This window comes from Carcharodon carcharias, chromosome 2 (assembly GCF_017639515.1).
Source record: "Carcharodon carcharias isolate sCarCar2 chromosome 2, sCarCar2.pri, whole genome shotgun sequence".
NCBI classification, from domain to species: domain Eukaryota; kingdom Metazoa; phylum Chordata; class Chondrichthyes; order Lamniformes; family Lamnidae; genus Carcharodon; species Carcharodon carcharias.
In genome coordinates, this window is record NC_054468.1 from 103,800,234 (window position 1) to 103,819,377 (window position 19,144).

Genomic DNA, 19,144 nt, shown 5'->3' on the forward strand with positions numbered 1-19,144 from the left:
CCTCGACCACCCAGAAATACAGGAGCAACACCATCACCTTCAAGTTCCTCCCCAAGCCACAAATCACCCTGGTTTGGAACTATATCACCTTTCCATAAAAGCAGACAGTAAGAGCTTCTTTAAATATATAAAAAGGAAAAGGGAGGCCAAAGTGAACATAGGCCCCTTACAGAATGAGGCTGGGGAAATAATTATGGGGAACCAGGAAATGGCAGAGGAGTTGAATAAGTACTTTGCTTCAGTCTTCATAGTAGAAGATACTAATAGCATTCCAAAATACTAAATAAGCACGGGGCAAAAGGGGGAGGGAAATAAATATAATAACTATCACCGGAGAAAAAATACTAGGGAAACTAATGTGGCTAAAGGCCGATTAGTTCCCTGGACCTGATGGGTTGCATCTTAGGATATTAAAGGAAGGAGCTAGAGATAGTGGATGCACTGGGAGTAATCTTCCAAGAATCCTTCGATTCTGGAGAAGTCCCAGAGGATTGGAGAATGGCCAATGTAACACCCTTATTCAAAAAGTGGGGGAGACAAAAAGCAGGTAATTTTAGGCCAGTTAGCTTAACATCTTCACTGGAAAAACGTTGGCGTCTATTATATAGGATGTCTTAGCAGAGCATTTAAAAATACATAATTTAATGAAGCAGAGTCAACGGACACAGAAAATCCGGCCTTAGAGTCACAGAGTCATTATGGCACAGAAGGTGACCATTCAGCCCATTGATGTCATGCCAACTCACTGTAGAGCAATCCAATCTGTTCCATCCCCCTTTAACCCTCTAAGTTTATTTCCATCACGTGCCCATCCAATTTCCTTTTGAAATCATTTTTTGTCTCCGCCTTGACCACCCTTATGGTCAGCAAGTTCCAGGTCATTATCACTCACTGAATAAAAATATTCTTCCTCACAGCCCACCTGCATCTCTTGCCCAGAATTTTATAGCTGTGTCCCTTAGTGCACTAGCTAATGGGAACAGACTTTCCTTGTTGACCTTATCCAAACCTGTCATAATCTTGTACACCTCTTTCCAATCTCCTTTGCTCTAAAGAAAACAACCCCACCTTTTCTAATCTGGCCTTGCAACTGAAATTCCTCATCCCTGGAATCATGCTGGTAAATCTCCTCTGCACCTTCTCAAGGAGGGCAGGAGGCAGGTGGGTGCAGTAGCTCAGTTGGCTAGATGGCTAGCAATGTGGTTCAGAATGCCAACAGTTACCAACAATTTCTGTTCCGGCTCGAGGTATACTCGGGACTTACCTCCTCGCCATGCCCCTAAGCGTGGAAGGCAATGGCAAACCACCACTGTCAAAACCTGCCAAGAAAACAGCTCAGGATGAGGCATCAGCAAACAAGGACCTTCATTCAGGCAAAGCACACATGGAATGAAATCTCTCACCCTCTCAAGGACCCTTGTGATCAGAACTGGACACAAAACGGTGATTACAGCCTAACCAAAACTTCATATAGGTTCAATATAATTTCTCTGCTTTTGTACTCAACACCTCTATTTGCTGCACTCCGTTCTCTCAGGTCCAACCCTGACTTTGTCATCAAACCTGCTGATAAGGGTGGTGCTGTTGTTGTCTGGCACACTGACCTCTACCTCGCAGAGGCTGAGCGTCAACTCTCAGACACTTCCTCCTAACTCCCCCTGGACAATGACCTCACCACTGAACATCAAGCCATTATTTCCAGGACTGTCATTGACCTCATCTCCTCTGGAGATCTTACCCCCCACAGCTTCCGACCTCATGGTCTCCCAATCTCGGACAGCCTGTTTCTACATCCTCCTCAAAATCTACAAACCGAACTGTCCTGGCAGACGGATCGTGTCAGCCTGTTCCTGTCCCACGGAACTCATTTCTTGCTATCTTGACTCCATTCTCTCTCCCCTTGTCCAGTCTCTTCCCACCTACATCCGTGATTCCTTTGACGCCCTTCATCACATCAACAATTTCCAGTTCCCTGGCCCCCAACCACCGCCTCTTCACCATGGACGTCCAATCCCTCTACACCTCCATCCTCCATCAGGATGGTCTGAAGGCTCTCCACTTCTTCCTCGAACAGAGGCCCAAACAATCCCCATCCACCACTCCTCTCCTCCGTCTGGCTGATCTTGTTCTCTCAATGAACAATTTCTCCTTACACTTGTCTCACTTCCTCCAAATAAAAGGTGTGGCTATGGGTAACTGCATGGGCCCCAGTTATGCCTGTCTCTTTATGGGGTATGTAGAACATTCCTTGTTCCAGTCCTACTCTGGCCCCCTCCCACAACTCTTTCAGTGCCACTTCATGCTCTCGTCTGGACCTGGAAAAATTTATTAATTTTGCATCCAATTTCCACCCCTCCATCATTTTCACATGGTCCATCACTGACACTTCCCTTCCCTTCCTTGACCTCTCTGTCTCAATTTCTGGTGATAGACTGTCCACCAATATTCATTACAAGCCTACCGACTCCCACAACTACCTTGACTACAGCTCCTCACACCCGGCTTCCTGTAAGGACTCCATACCATTCTCTCAGTTCCTTTGCCTCTGTCGCATCTGTTCTGATGATGCCACTTTCCAAAACAATGCCTCTGACTTGTCTTCCTTCTTCCTTAACTGCGGTTTTCCACCCACAGTGGTTGAGAGGGCCCTCAACCATGCCCGGCCCATCTCCTGCACATCTGCCCTCACACCTTCCTCTCCCCCCCAGAACCATGATAGGGTCCCCCTTGTCCTCACTGATCACCCTACCAGCCTCCACACTCAAAAGATCATCCTCTGCCATTTCAGCCAACTCTAGCATAATGCCACCACCAAACCCACCTTCCCTTCACCCCCCTGTCGGCATTCTGCAGGGATCATTCCCTCCGGGACACCCTGGTCCACTCCTCCATCACCCCATTTACTTCCCCTCTCCTCACCGTCTAAGGGCCCAAACACTCCTTTCAAGTGAAGCAGCACTTCACTTGCACTTCCCTCAATTTAGTCTACTGCATTCGCTGCTCCCAATGAGGTCTCCTCTACATTGGAGAGACCAAACACAGACTGGGTGACTGCTTTGCAGAACACCTTCGGTCTGTCCGCAAGCATGACCCAGACCTCCCTGTCGCTTGCCATTTCAACACACCACCCTGTTCTAATGCCCACATGTCTGTCCTTGGTCTGCTGCAATGTTCCAGTGAAGCTCAATGCAAACTGGAGGAACAGCACCTCATCTTCCGACTAGGCACTTTACAGCCTTCCGGACTTAACATTGAGTTCAACTTCAGATCATGAGCTCTCTCCTCCATCCTCACCCTCTTTCCGATCCCCCTTTTTCGAATCATTTATATTTTTTAAATATATTTTTCTTTTCCCACCTATTTCCATTATTTTTAAATGTATTCCCATCCATTGTTTCATCTCCACCTTTTAGCCTATTTCGATCTCTTCCCCCCACCTCAACCCCACTAGGGCTATCTGTCACTTGCTTATCTTGCTTTCTATCCTTAATGTCCCCATTAACACATTTCTTAGCTAATATCACCACCATCAACACCCCTTTGTCCTTTTCTCTATGACATCTTTGGCAATCTCTTCTTTGCCTCCACCTATCACTGGCCCTCTATCCAGCTTCACCTGTCCCACCCCCCTCAACCAGCTTAAATTTCACCTCATTTCTGTTTTTCCTCAGTTCTGATGAAGAGTCATTGGGATTCGAACCGTTAACTGTATTCCTCTCCACAGATGCTGTCAGACCTGCTGAGTTTTTCCAGCTATTTTTATTTTTGTTTCAGATTTCCAGCATCCGCAGTATTTTGCTTTTACCTCTATTTATCTCATATGCTTTGCTAATTGCTCTCTCAATATGTCCTGACAGCTTCAAAAATTGATGCACATCAACCTTCAGGTCCCTCTGTTCCTGTACATTCTTTAGAACCGTGCCATTAAGTCTATATTGCCTCTCTCTATCTCTTGAACAAAACTGCCTTACACTTCTCTGTATTAAATTTTGCCCACCAATTGTCAGCCCATTCTGCCAATCTCTGTCCTTTTTCAGTCAATTGGTATCATTCTTGCTGCTTTCCACTCCTCCAAGTTTGGTATTATTGGCAAATTTTGAAATTTTATTCTGTATTCCAATATCAAAGGCATTTATATATAGCAAAGAAAGCAGTGGTCCTCGCTCTGACCCTTGGGGAACTCCTCTGTCTACCATCCTCCAGTCTGAAATACAACCATTTACTCGCTATTTTCTGTTCTTAAGTCAATCCTCTTTACCCAAATTGACACTGACCCTCCTTTTAATGAGTCTAAATTTTATTCACTTGTCTTTTATATCACTTTCTTAAAATCCATTTAGGCAACAAACATTGTATTCCCTTCATCAACCTTCTCTGTTACTTTATCAAAAAGCTCGATTAGATTTACCAAGCATGATCTGCCTTTTAAAAATCCATGCTGGTTCTCTTTAATTAACTCAAATATCTCCAAGTGCCTGTTGATTTTTTCCCCCTGATTATTGTTTCTAAAATCTTACTTATCATTAATGTTCAATTAACTGGCCTGTAGTTATTCGGGATGTTCTTAGGACATAAAGAGCATAGGAATAGGCCATACCACATTGCTGCTACTGTGTGTCGGTGGTGGAGGGAGTGAATATTGAAGGTGGTGGATGGGGTGCCAATCAAGCGGACTGCTTTGTCCTGGATAGTGTTGAGCTCCTTGAGTGTTGTTGGAGCTGCACTCATCCAATGAATGCCAAGAGGAGGGGAATAGATTCTCTCTTGTTGGAGATGGTCATGGCCTGGCACTTATATGGCACAAATGCTACTCACCACTTAACAGCCCAAACCTGAATGTTGTTCAGGTCTTCCTGCATTTGGACATGGACTGTTTCTGTGTCTGAGGAGTTGCGAATGGTGCAATCATCAGTGAACATCCCCATTTCTAACCTTATGAAAGAACAAAGATCATTGATGAAGCAGCTACCTACCTGGTAGCTGGTACCTGGTAGGTACCTGGTAGACAGATGCTGTCAGCAGCACCATAACTATAGCCCAGGGATTTGAGCGTGGCCTTTCCCACCCAGGAGCTGATCAGAAGCAGTCAGGAGTGCCAGAAATACAGCCTGGGGATCAGAGTGAGGCCTTTCCTACCTGGGACCTGAAACATGTCACACGTGTCAGGTGACAGGAAAACTTCAAGCTGTGATTAAGCCTCCACCTTTAATTTCAATTTCAGCATTTGAGGAACCTTTTAACAGAGTTTGGGACCGTGACAGCCAGGATTCAAGGGCCATTGGATTCTCCCGGATCTCGGGATTCCTACAGCTGCAGGATGTGATTGATTGCACCCATGTGGCACTCAGGTCTGTCGCTACACATGGTGGACTACATCAACTGCATAGGATTCCACTCACTGAATGTGCAGCCGGTGTGCGACCACCAGAAACGCATCCTGCAGTGTGTGCACGGTTTCTAGGGAGTGTGAATGATGCCTACACCCTCAGTTGGTCACAGACTCCTGGAGTCTTCCAGGGTCCACAAAGGCTGCAGGGATGGCTCCTCGGGGACAAGGGTTACTCACAGAGGCCGTGGCTGAAGACACCCATGCGGTGGCTTCAGGCTGCAGCAGAGTGACGCTAAAATGAGGCTGGATGTGGTTCGAGATTTTGGACCTGCACTCATATAGGCAAGTTGAGAGTATTTCATCACACTCCTGACTTGTGCATTGTCGATGGTGGATAGGCTTTGGGGGCTCAGGGGATGAGTTATTCACTGCAGGATTCTTAACCCCTGACCTGTTCTTGTAGCCACAGTATTTATATGGCTAGTCCAGTTCAGTTTCTGGACAATGGTAACCCCTAGGATGTTGATATTGGGGGATTCAACAATGGCAACGCTATTGAGTGTCAAGGGGTGATGGTTAGATTCTCTCTTGGTGGAGATGGTCTTTGCCTGGCACTTACATGGTGCAAATGTTACTGGTCACTCATGAGCCCAAGTCTGAATGTTGTACAGGTCTTGCTGCATGTGGGCACGGACTACTTTAGTGCCTGAGGAGTTGTGAATAGTACTGAACATCATGCAATCATCAGCGAACATCCCCACTTCTGACCTTATCATGGAAAGAAGGTCATTGATGAAGCAGCTGAAGATGGATGGGATGAGGACACCACCCTGAGGAACTCCTGCTGTGATGTTCTCTGTACTTACACCACATGGACAGCAGCAATTCAAGACCTTCTCAAAGCAATTATTGTTGGCATTGCCAAATATTCACATCCCATGAATGAACAGTAGGGACAAGTAACACCTAGTGTGACAGTTTCAGTAAAATCTATAAAGGCTGAGGTTGATCATTGCATTGCATTGAATTAACTGACCCTAACTCAAGCTGACTTGGGGTGCATTTCCAGGCCAGGGAATGAAAACTGTCCAGCAATCTGTTTCTGATTGCTATCCACCAACCTTGCTGCAAGCATCCATCAACAGACACTAACTGAGAATATGATGGAAGAGTAAAGATCCAAAATTAGTAACTAAATATTTATTATGTTTTCATTTGACAAATTGAGCTGTTGACGATTCCATTGCCCAGCACTGCAAAGTAACAACACCATCAGCAAACAAATGGCAACTTTGCAATGGTGTGTACTTGTGTGTATTTGGTTTCAATAAAAACACATATGAGGCATAAATCCCATGGTTAAAGTGACCACACAATATGAAGTTTCTCTCCCCATTTGATGTAACAAGTAAAATTAGTAGCATATGGTGTTCTCAGTGTTACATTAAAAACAGCTGAGCATATTCAGAGGTGGTGAGGAAATGTGGCAATGCTGAAATTTATTCAGAACTTTATGTGCCTCACAATATCCAAATTATTTTTTGAGTTATTTCTTGTTCTTAATAACAGTATTCCCCCACCTCCAAATTAACCATTCCAATGAGTGATGTCATTAGATGAATGGAAGATGTGGAATAATGAAGGTGCTGGAACATTAGCAGAATTCAGCAAAATATCAATATTTCAGCTCCAGCTTTAAATCACTGATTAGCTGTAAATACAAACCGTTATCTCTTATCCAGCCAATTGAACCAATTTATTTAGCTGACTAAAAGATAGTCAAGAGTCCAATTTCACTTCCGTTTACTCTAAGGTTTAATCTTTACCTCTCAAATATTCTCCTTTGTTTTCAAACTATAACTTTACTTGGTGGTTAGCTGCAGATGCAGATTTCATTCTGAATCGCTGCAGTAGTTGGGTTTGATTGATTGATTGATTGATTTCAGTGCCCTTATACCAAAGACAGGAAAATGTGCCTATATTTTTTCCTTGATCACTTTTGAGTGATTCTTATTGGAAAGTACTCACATGAAGATCTTGAGTGAGAGCAATGTGGTGCCCTCCATGGTGTCAAAGTCTGGAAGGTTGCTAACTCTGGTGGGATCATGTGCCCCAAAGTTTCAATAGATGAACTCCCACCACCAATTTTACTGTTTTCACACCCCTGCTTTTGGTTACCCAACACTTCAATCCTTGCAATAATCAAACTATAATAATGACTAAAATGTGAGCAAGCCCTCAATACTCCAGAAGGTACTGTATCCATTTCATGGTTTATCCAGAATGTGCCTATACCAGGGGTGCCTTCATTCTGGGAACATTGTGGTCCTGTTGTTGTGAGTCTGGTAGAGCAAATCGTGGTAAGAAAATCCCCCTATCTTTTCTTCAGGATTGCTCACAGGAGTGTCTGTGGACTTAATTTTTAAGTCTAGGAGACTCCAGGAAATTCCAGATGGGTTCTCAGATTTGGAGTAGATGGGGTTACTAGAGCGCGTCTGGTTCCCATGGTTGCAGACAGCAGTAATGACCAGAAAAAGAGAAAGAAATTACAAAAGGCACTTTCAATAGCTGTTTTAAGTGCAAACTGGTTCAAAAGATCAGCTAATCTGCACATCTCCCATGTTATGACGAAATAGCTTTTCAACTCTGAGAGAAAACAGAAGCAACTTTACAGGACAAATCTTAATGGGGAGGTGGTTTCAATTTCCTTAACAGGATGTGAGACAGAGGGGAAAAAAAATCTGTGAATGTAACTGTGGTGAAGAGAGCTGTGGACACCACACTGGCAATTTGCTCAGACTGACCTTTACCTCCAGGTAACGCCCTGTCACATGCTGTGATCACATGAACAAGGTTGATGTATTGAATTCTTGTTTTTCTTCTATTTTCCACAGAGCGGTGAGACAAGAACAAAAATCATTTGCAATAGGGATCCAGTTTTTGATAATGAGGATGTTTGGTGAGTACAAATCAGTGAGGAAGATTACCCAACGAACAATGCACCAGCTTTTGGGGGTGGAACAGAAGACTTTTCTCATAGCTCCGTTTGAAATAATGGTTACTTGTAATCAGACAACATTTAGAGCCTTGGCTTCACTTTCACCAATTTGGATTCTCATAGTTCAATGGTGAGGGTGGAAATGCAAAAAGGTTGCTGACTTATAAAAATTAATAAATAGAAATTGCTGAAAAAAGAGACATGCTGTTTCCGTTTTTCATCTTGCACTCATCTGGACAGATGCAGGAATGCAAAATTTCAAAGGGAACAGTAATTTATACTGCATGAGAAAAGGGGTGCTTGTTGGTTGGTAAGTCGGTTCCGATTGGTTGAGATGTCGCCATGGTGAATGCACCAGGAAGCCATTGTTCCCCGTGCTTTTGTTTATTCAAAAGAGTGCAATGTCTAGACATATACCTTTTGCCAATAGAGGATAGGTCCCAGCATATGAATATATGTAGCTTCTAGCAAGCACAAGTAAGCTACATTATGAGCCTGACTGATAATCTGAAATTGGTTGTTAGTGTAATTTTTAGCACACTCAGGATTATTCAGCAAGTGCTGCCTAATCAGAGAATCAGATCTAACGATAGACATTATGTTCTGAGTTTGTGGGCACAGGTTGATTGAGTGTGGTCAGTACTCTGTCTATTGCAAACAGCCAAACGGACTTGCTGTTTGACACAATCTGCCAGTCGTCGGGACTTATGGCCTACATACCTGGCATCGCGCTGGCAGTGAAATTCATATACCACATTACTCATGTATTTTTGGCTTGACAGCAGCATCCTGTTGGGGGAAACATAGAATTTAGGAGCAGGAGTAGGTCATTTGGCCCTTTGAGCCTGCTCCACCATTCAATATGATCATGGCTGATCCTCTTTCTCAATGCCATACGCCTACACTCTCCCAATACCCCTCGACACCTTTAGAGTCTAGAAATCTATCTATTTTCTTCTTAAATATATTCAGTCACTTGGCCTCCACAGCCTTCTGTGGTAGAAAATTTCATAGGTTCACCACCCTCTGAGTGAAGAAGTTTCTCTTCATCTCAGTCCTAAATGGCCTACCCCGTATCCTGAGACTGAGACCCCTTGTCCTAGACAACCCCATCAAGAGGAAACATCATCTCTGCAACCAGTCTGTCCAGCCCTGTCAGAATTTTATACATTTCAGTGAGACCCCCTCTTATTCTTTTAAACTCCAGTGAATACAGGTCTAGTTGACCAAATCTCTCCTCATGCAACAATCCTGCCATCCCAGGAATCAATCTGGTGAACCTTTGCTGCACTCCTTCTATGGCAAGTATGCACTTTCTTAGATAGGAGACCAAAACTGCACGCAATACTCCAGGTGTGTTCTCACCAAGGCCTTGTATAGCTGCAGTAAGATATGCTTGTCCTGTACTCAAGAGTTCTCGCAAAGAAGGCCTACATGTCACTCGTGCTGCTACTGTATAGTAACAGCGTGAAATGGCTAGCTTCACCTTTTGCTCAAATTTTTGAGACACTTTACCCTTCCAAGATAACCTGAGATAGTTTGGGCAATTTTCAGGTCCAAGAGTAGCAACCTTGGGCCCATTCATGAGTATGTGTGATACACGGCAAGCAATGATCTAATTGGGGTAACCATTACCCCACAGAATGGCTATGATGTGCCCTATTTTGGTATCAAGCTTGCATGGCTCAGGCTCAATTTGCAAGATTGCCAATAAGGCCAATCTTATAGAGCATGGAGCTCTAGGAATACTAATGTGGATATTGGCCAGTGAAGGTAAGCTAGCAGTAGACAGCAATAGAGAACTAATTAGCCAATTTTTCAACTAGCATGTCGAGGAAAGGGAGCTTGTTCCATTTCAAAGGTGAATGTGAGCGCAGGATGGAGTGCATTAAGGTGTGTAAGTAAGTTCTTACACACAGCTGCAGATACAAATTTAGCAAACATGTCATCTACATATTGGAAGTATGCAAGGGGTAGGAGGTTTGGGGTTATTCTGTCCAAAACATGTTTCTCATAGAAACCAACAAAAATGTAGCAAATGCTAGACCAAGAGGGGAACTCATGACAATGCCATCTATTTGGGCATACATAGCATCATTAAAGTTGAATTCAACTGTGCAGGTTATAAATTAATAAGTTCAGTGAATGCAGATTCAGAACGTTGAGATTGCCATGATATAGTGAGGTGGTGCAAATGTCTATGTTTACCTCGTGTGGCACAAGTGTGAATAGGCTGGCAATGTTGAACGAATACATAGACACGGCATTACTGGGTCAAGTATAATCTTCACATTAAGTGAAGAAATCCTTCATGTATGTGAAATACTAACTTAGAACTGGCTGTAGCATCTCACTCAACCATTTGGTAAATTCAGGTTGTGCAGAACCATTCATAGATAAGATAGGGCATAAAGAAACATCACTTTTGTGTGTCTTCGGTAGCCCAAATATATGGGCTGTGTACATCAAAACTACCTTGTGCAATAATAGCTACCCTGATCAGATTGTTGTTCGCTGTGTGTCACACATACTCACTAATGGGCCTATGGCTATCACTTGACCTGAAAAGTGCCCAGTCTTTCTCCAATACCTTGGAAGAGTAAAGTATCTAAAAAATTTAAACTACTATGCAGTGGCAAAACAAGTGTGATTTCTACTAATAGGATGCTGCCATCAAGACAAAAAATTATTCTGCCTATCACACAAATGAGTAATATGCCAAATGAATTTCAGAGCCGGTGCAATGCCAGGTACATAAGCCATACGTCCCAATGACTGGTAGATCATTTAAACAGCACGTCCCTTCAGCTGTTTGCAATAGGCAGAGTACAGACCATACCCAACTAGCCTGTGCATCCAAAACGTAGACATGGGGCAGAATTTTCTGGCTGACGCGAAGCCTGCACATCAGCACTTAAAATGTTGCATCCCAACATCAGCGCGCAGCATCGCGATTTTGAGGTGGGCAGGCATGCTATGCAACGTGATGTGCGCCCGTCATTAATTAAAGGCCTTGTTAGGGCCCTTAACTCGGCAATTGAAGCCGATTTTGAGGGGCCCGTGCGAACTTCGGCTCGGCGCACGGGCCCAACACACAGGCGGGTAACAGATTTTTTAACAAACCTCATCCACGGGCGGGATATATGGGCTCAGAGCGGTTGTTCATGTTTTTTTCTGAAGTATTTAATGCAGAAAGTGTTTTAAACTTGCCTGTCTGATTGTTAGCAGTTCAGGTCGATTTTCAACAGCTTTCTCTTTGCTTTGAAGCTTCAGCTCAGCAGTCTGCACAGTAATCTTTGTTGGGCCTGCAGCTTTCCGGAGGCCTCCATTTAGCCTGGGTATGGGTTCTGACATCTCCACTGGAGGCAGCTCCTCTGAGGAAGAAGGGAGGGATAAAATAGGGAGGAGGCCAGGAGTGCGCTATCAGCCTCCAGGGGAGCCACCTTTGGGAGGCCAGGCACAAGCACAAGGGGCGCAGGGCCAAGGACTTGTCCAAGATGGAAGGGGCCGCAGAAGACGCCACTATCCTGCTGCCAGGGTATACAGGCAAGGAAGCAGCTACCTCAATATGACTGAGGTGCAGTGCTGAAGGAGACTCCATCTGTCAAGGGAAACAGTCAACAATATCTGTCAGATGATTGGCCCTGAGATCTCCCCTAACTGTGTGGGTGGACACCCCATTCCAGCGGCTCTCAAGGTCACAGTTGCCCTCAACTTCTATGCCTCTGGCTCCTTCCAGGGCTCAGTGGGTGATCTTTGTGGTGTCTCCCAATCAGCTGTCCACACTTGTGTCAAGCAGGTTACAGACGCTCTGTTCAGACGGGCATTGACCTTCATCCACTTCCGCTGTGACCAGGCCAACCAGACAAAGTAAGCCAGAGGCTTTGCAGCCATTGCTGGCATCCCCCATGTCCAGGGTGCTATAGACTGTACACATGTGGCCATCAAGGCGCCAGCAGGTGAGCCCAGTGCCTTCATCAACAGGAAGGGCTTTCACTCCATGAACGTGCAGATAGTGTGTGATCACAGGATGCTGATTCTACAAGTCTGTGCAAGGTACCCAGGCAGCTCCCATGATGCCTACATCCTCATACACTCCCAGGTGCCGGGGCTCTTCAGTGCTCCAGCCCGGCTGGATGGATGGCTGCTGGGTGATAAGGGCTATCCCAGAAGGTGGCTCATGACGCCTCTCTGCCATCCAAGAACAGAGGCTGAGGAGCGGTACAATAGGAGCTCCACAAGGGCTGTGGTGGAGAGAGCCATTGGTCTTCTCAAGATGCGCTTCCAATGCCTGGACCACTCAGGGTCCAGTACCCCCCAGATTGCGTCTCTGTGATAGTGGTAGTATGCTGCGCTCTCCACAATCTTGTGCTGGAAAGAGGGGACACAGTTGATGATGAAGACCTTGATGCTGTGGATGAGGCTGCACATGATGTATCCAGCAGTACCTCAGAGGATGAGGAAGCACAGGGCGATGAAGCGGGGCAGCACGCCGACCCTCTGCTACACCAAGGAGGCAGGGACACCCGGGGCAATTTAATCCAATGAATCTTCAGCTAGCTCCACACATCGATCAGCAGGACACATGGCACTTAGGTGCTACATCTTCCACCTCATCAGCTGCAACTAAGGGCTTAGTACAGAAACATCAATGTCCACTCAAACACTCATGAAATGTCTGTGAAACATACAAATGCAGCACAAATGAAACGCCCTCAGCCGTGGTCAGAAAAGTGGACTTTATTCAGTCCAACATAAAACACAAACCTCGCTCTGACATACATAACTATTTTTCCCTAATCTAGGGCCAACACAAAATCACCAGTGACAAACCCGTGGAGTGCCTAAGGTGTCTTATGCTTACGTTTGCGGGTGCTACATCTAGGTGCCGCCCCATCACTCAGAGTGGCTTGTGAGGCAGCCTGCTGACACTGCTATCCTGTTGGCCTCGATGACTTTGGCAGACGTCCTCTGGCCCATGGAGCCTGTGATGGCCCCACCTGGGAGGGAGTGGCCAGTTCCAGAACTGGCACCTCCCCAGTTGTCACAGCCTCAACGGATGCAACGGTCACTGGCTGAGGGGCAGAGGAGCTGCTGCCCTCATCCAGAGTGCCCTGAGAGGAGCTCGCAGCGACGACAGGCAGCTGCTGCACCGACGTGAGGTCACATTGGACCTCCCTGCTCACCGGTGCCCAGAACATTTCCCATATTGTGAATGACCACCTTGCGGCCATTACTGCTATGAGGACTTGCAGGTCAGAGCGTAACCCAATCAGAAGAGACTCAATCTGATCGAAGCCCCTCTCCATGAGAGTCGCCAATCTCTCAGTGGAACAAGCCTGAAGCTCTGTCCTGAGGTTCATGCCTTCACTGACACTCTGCCTGGATTCCTCCACCACAGAGACCAAGTGAAGCACACCCTCATGCAAACCTGCCAGATGCTCCCGCGCACCCTGCCACTTGTCCTGCAGCTGCTGCATTGGTGACATCTCCAGAGGCACATCATCACACCCTGACTCAGCATATGCCTGGTCCCCTGCAGTCCTCCAGCTGCTGGCACCATCGGCACTCTCTGTCCATGCCATCTCCTTTAGCGATTGTGAAGTGCCCTCTCCACTGTGCCTCTGGACACTAGACGACGTTATATTCCCCACCGAAGTGTTTGTCGCTGCGCTGGTGCCTGGCTGGCTGAAATTATGTGCCACAAGTTACAAGTCTTGGCCCTCAGGTGTGGAGGGGGAGGCTCTGGACTTTTTGGGGGTGGCCATGCAGTGGTGATGCTGAAATTAACAACAAGGACAGTGCATCAGTTAGCGTTCAGTCAGTAACACCTTTCATCCCTTTCCCCCCCCACCCCAGCCTCATAAGTCGCTCACCCTTCAAGAATCTAAGGAGATGAACATTGGTGGGGTGGTAAATAGTCAAGAGGAAGCCCAAACATTACATGCACATACAAACAGGCTGGTCAGATGGCCTAAGGAATGCCACATGGAATGTTATGTGGATAAGTGTTCAGTTAAGCACATGGGCAAGACAAGCAAGGTACAGGAATACATGAATAATGGTAGGGCTGTGGGAAGTCACGACGATTACAGGGACCTTGCTGGGCAGACCCATTAAGATAGCAGCACAGGAACATAAGGCGTTTAACAAGGTCGAAGCCAGACGTGCCTTCATTAGCCGAGGAATAGAATGTAGGAACAGGGAGGTCATGTTGCAAGTGCAGAAAACGCTGTCGAGGCCACATCTACATTTCTGCATTCAGTTGTGACCTGTGCTTCATGGGTTGGATGGCATTGGAGTGGGGAGAGTGCAGAGGTTCCTGACCAGGATGCATGTTGGCCAAGAGAGTTGCAGTGATGAGGAAACATTGCAAACACTTGCGACATTTGCCGTGGAGCACAGGAGATTGACGGGTCACATTATTGAGCTTCCTGCCATTATGAGGGGCATAGAACGGGTGGACAGAAGGCAACATTTCCCCGTGGCGCAGGGATGACTAACGTGGTGGCATTTATTTAAGTTGAGTGCCATGAGGTTGACAGGTGAGGTGCAGAGCACCTTTTGGGACACCATAATGTGGGACACATTGGCTGAAAGGGTGGTGGAGGTACAAACCCTCCGAAGATGCAAGACGTCTTTGGATTTACAGCAGCGATGCCATGGCATGTTAGGCCATGGGGATAGTGGTCACAAATGGGATAAGGTGACTTTGGAAGGTGCTGGAGACGCATATCCTCAAGGGGCCAAGAGACCTTTGTGTAAGACCCCCACGTTTGACTGTATCAGTCTGTGAATGAGCAGTGTTGCAGCATTAACGATTGCAGCAACCATCAGTGGTTTGGATGGCGGGCAGACAGAGTGGATGGGACTGTGGGTCTCAAATACTTGCCCGCTGCACCCCAGCCTCACCGACACCTGCCGCCCTGGCCGCCTGCCTCCTCCCCAGCTCCATGGCCTGCTCCTCATAGGTGGTGAGGTGCTGCAGCACAGCTGCCCACCACCAGTCCGCTGGTGCTCCATCAGATTGCGGTCTGTTTTTGCCTGCAGAGCAGAGAAGAGCATTTATTGGGGCTGATCCCCCATGTACTGTGCATACTGCACCCCAACCACTGTGGCCCATCTGAGGCTCCAGCGGCTCCTGTCCACACAACTGGTGATCAGTCCCCAGAAGATGGTACAGCTGGTCCCAACCCCCTTCTCCAACGGACACCTTGGACACATTCGGCGTCCATCACTTTGAATAACACATGGGTCTTATTGCTCATGGCAAGGAGGCGCAACTAGGTGCAGCGCTGAGCCCAGCAAATGGCTCTTGGCCACGACACCTTGAGCCTCCCCTTCCACCATCTCATCACCATCAATAAGACATGTGTTGGAGTTCTGAGTATGTGTCTAGCTGCCTCTCCTGCAGGTTGCCCCCAGACTACTCAAATGTGACAAACACCAACATATGCTGCGGGGAGAACTCATCTTCTCCTCAACCATTAAGGCTGATGTAAGCATGGTCACTATCTGTTTGCTCACCCAGCATGTGCCAAATGCCCAATGCAATAACGACACTAAGACATGGGGGGGGGTGGCTCAAAGGCTAAGGCTGCCTGCTGGGTCAAATGGCCAAGGCTGATATGGTACTCACCCTTCTAGAGCGCAGCAAATCATTGAAGCGCTTGCGGCACCACGTTCCTGTGCACCGCACATCATCATGGGAGCTTACAGCCACTGCCACCTCCTGCCACGCCTGCCTGATTACAAGGGGGGCCCTCCTCCTCCCATCCTCTGGATGCAAAATATCCCGATGGTTGGACACCTCTTGAAGGAGGACAGCAAGGCAGGCATCTGAGAATCGAGGGGCTCAGTGGCCCCCCTGCTGGCCTATCCTGCAGCCTGCCCCCCTCCTCTTCCTCCTCTGCCCTCAAACCAGCAAGTCCTTCTCTATGAGTGGCCATGGTGCACTGCCTCAAGGAGGCTGCCTGGCCACTCTTTATACAGACTGCCGGTTCCCCATTGGAACCGGCGGTCTGAAGACGCCTGCCGCCGATTCAATTTTCCCGTTGTATACAGGAGTTGCAAACCTGCTGGGCAGGCCTTAATTGTCCCGCCCGTGCAAAACGGTGGCGCGGCCTGTTTTGGCAGCGGCGATCAGCTGCCTGCCCCCTGCCGAGTCGGTCGGGTCCGTCTGCCCGTTAAGGGCAAAATTCAACCCATAATGTCTAATGTTAGATGTGATTCCACAATTGGGCAGCACTTGCTGAAAAATCCAGAGTGTGATAAGACTTACACTAAGAACCAATTTAAGCTTATCAGTCAGGATCACAACGTAGCACACTTCTGCTTGCTAAAAGTTACATATATTCATATGCAGGGACCTGTCCTCTGCAGGCAAAAGGTATGTGTCCAGACATTGCACCTTCATTGAATAAACAAAAGCGTGAATAAACAAATAGCTTCCTGGTGCATTCACCGTGGCAGTGACTCAACCAATCAGAGGTGACTTGCCTACAAATCAGCACCCCTTTACTCATGCAGTATGAATTGTTGTTCCCTTTGAAATTTGGTATTCTTGCAACTGTCCTGATGAGTGCAAGATGAAAGGCTTTTACAGCATGTCACTTTTTTCAGCAAGACTCAAGTTCTGTACTCTAAGGTGACTAAAAATAGAAATAAATGTTGGCACAGAAGCAAACGTGTTAGTAGATTAGAAAATTCCCCATTCACCTCTAGCAGCTTGAACCAGATTTGAAATAAAATTATGAACCTGGGTTTGACATCATTGGCTAACCTTTTTTCTTGATCCACTATGAAAATAGGCTTGAACATGTGTATATAAAAGTATGGCAGTGTAGGTGTGAGCTGTATGATTTTTCTAAACTGCTTTTCTTCTCCTTATGCAGCTTGGTTACCAGCTCCCGCTTTGTTTGGTGCTGTTATCGATTCAACTTGTATCAGGTGGAATAAGGCATGCACTGGAAACAGAGGAGCATGTAGTTACTATGATAACAATCTACTGCGAAAAAGGTATGTTTGCCTTTTTTAAATTGGAACAATAGCCAATTGTCTCAATGTTTCTTTTCAAACAATTTGGAAGTTTAAACTTCAAATCCAGTCAAAAGTTACAGCATGAATAGTATATTGTTTAATACCATATTAATTTTTCCAAGTATAATTTAATGTAGTCAAAACTACACAATCACGGTTATCCAAATAATTTTTCATTTTCCATACATTGAAGTAGAGGTGCAGTGTTAAACATGCACAATCCATATCAAGGCATCAATCAGTCCCCTAATTATTCAAGTTTTAAGTATTCAGGACATAAAATTTATCAACCTACTTTCCAATCTGGTCCAGATGATCACAGTGTCAATGAATCTGAGGTCAGGATAAACAAAGAAACTCCATCAATCTTTTCATTATTTTGAAATTTTGATAGATTTATTTTTACCTTTTCCAATGAATATAGTCCTAATACCTCAAATCCTTATTTATAAATAGAATTTCTAATCGCTGGTATTATTCTATTGAATAATTTCCACTATAATTTTGAAAATCATATATAAAATTCATTCATGGGATGTGGGCATCGCTGGCTAGGCCAGCATTTATTACCCATCCCTAATTTCCCTTGAGAAACTGGTGCTGAGCTGCCTTCTTTAACCGCTGCAGTCCATATGGTGTAGGTGCACCCACAGTGCTGTTAGGGAGGGAGTTCCAGGATTTTGACCCAGCAACAGTGAAGGAACGGCGATATATTTCCAAGTCAGGATGGTGAGTGGCTTGGAGGGGAACTTGGTGGTGGTGTTCCCTTGTGTCTGCTGCCCTTGTCCTTCGAGATGGTAGTGGTCCTGGGTTTGGAAGGTGTTGTCTAAGGAGGCTTGGTGAGTTCCTGCAGTGCATCTTGTAGATGGTACACGCTGCTGCTACTGTGCATCGTTGGTGGAGGGCGTTAATGTTTGTGGATATGGTGCCAATCAAGCGGGCTACTTTGTCCCGGATGGTGTCAAGCTTCTTGAGTGTTGTTGGAGCTGCACTCATCCAGGCAAGTGGAGAATATTACATCACACTCCTGACTTGTGCCTTGTAGATGGTGGACAGGCTTTGGGGAGTCAGGAGGTGAGTTACTCGCCACCGGATTCCTAGCCTCTGACCTGCTCTTGTAGCCACATGATTTATATGGCTAGTCCAGTTCAGTTCCTGGTCAATTGTCACCCCCAGGATGTTGATAGTGGGGGATTCAGCAATGGTAATGCCGTTGAATGTCAAGAAGCAATGATTAGATTCTCTCTAGTTGGAGATGGTCATTGCCTGGCATTTGTGTGGCATGAACATTACTTGCCACTTGTCAGCCCAAGCCTGGATATTGTCCAGGTCTTGCTGCATTTGGGCATAGACTGCTTCAGTATCTGAGGAGTCACAAATGGTGCTGAACATTGTGCAATCATCAGTGAACATCCTCACTTCTGAACATATGATGGAAGGAAGGTCATTGATGAAGCAGCTGAAGATGGTTGGGCCTCAGGCACTACCCTATGGAACTCCTGCATTGATGTCCTGGGACTGAGGTGCTTGACATCCAACAGCTACAACCATCTTCCTTTGTGCTAAGTATGACTCCAACCAGCAGAGAGTTTCCCCCCCGATTCCTATTGACTCCAGTTTTGCTAGGGCTCCTTGATGCCATGCTCGGTCAAATGCTGCCTTGATGTCAAGGGCAGTCACTCTCACCTCACCTCTGGAGTTTAGCTCTTTTGCCCATGTTTGAACCAAGGCTGTAATGAGGCCAGGAGCTGAGTGACCCTGATGGAACCCAAACTGAG

General features: G+C 46.3%; 1 protein-coding gene across 6 annotated transcripts in view; it reads left to right on the forward strand.

Moving 5' to 3' along the window:
* The window catches only part of slco2a1 (solute carrier organic anion transporter family, member 2A1), a 344,648-nt gene that overhangs the window by 298,231 nt on the left and 27,273 nt on the right, over positions 1–19,144 (forward strand). For all 6 annotated transcript variants that reach the window (XM_041216217.1, XM_041216234.1, XM_041216224.1 and 3 more), the window contains 2 exons: positions 8,224–8,288; positions 17,222–17,345. In XM_041216217.1, the coding sequence (XP_041072151.1) occupies positions 8,224–8,288; positions 17,222–17,345 (189 nt within the window). The remainder of the gene's footprint in view (positions 1–8,223; positions 8,289–17,221; positions 17,346–19,144) is intronic.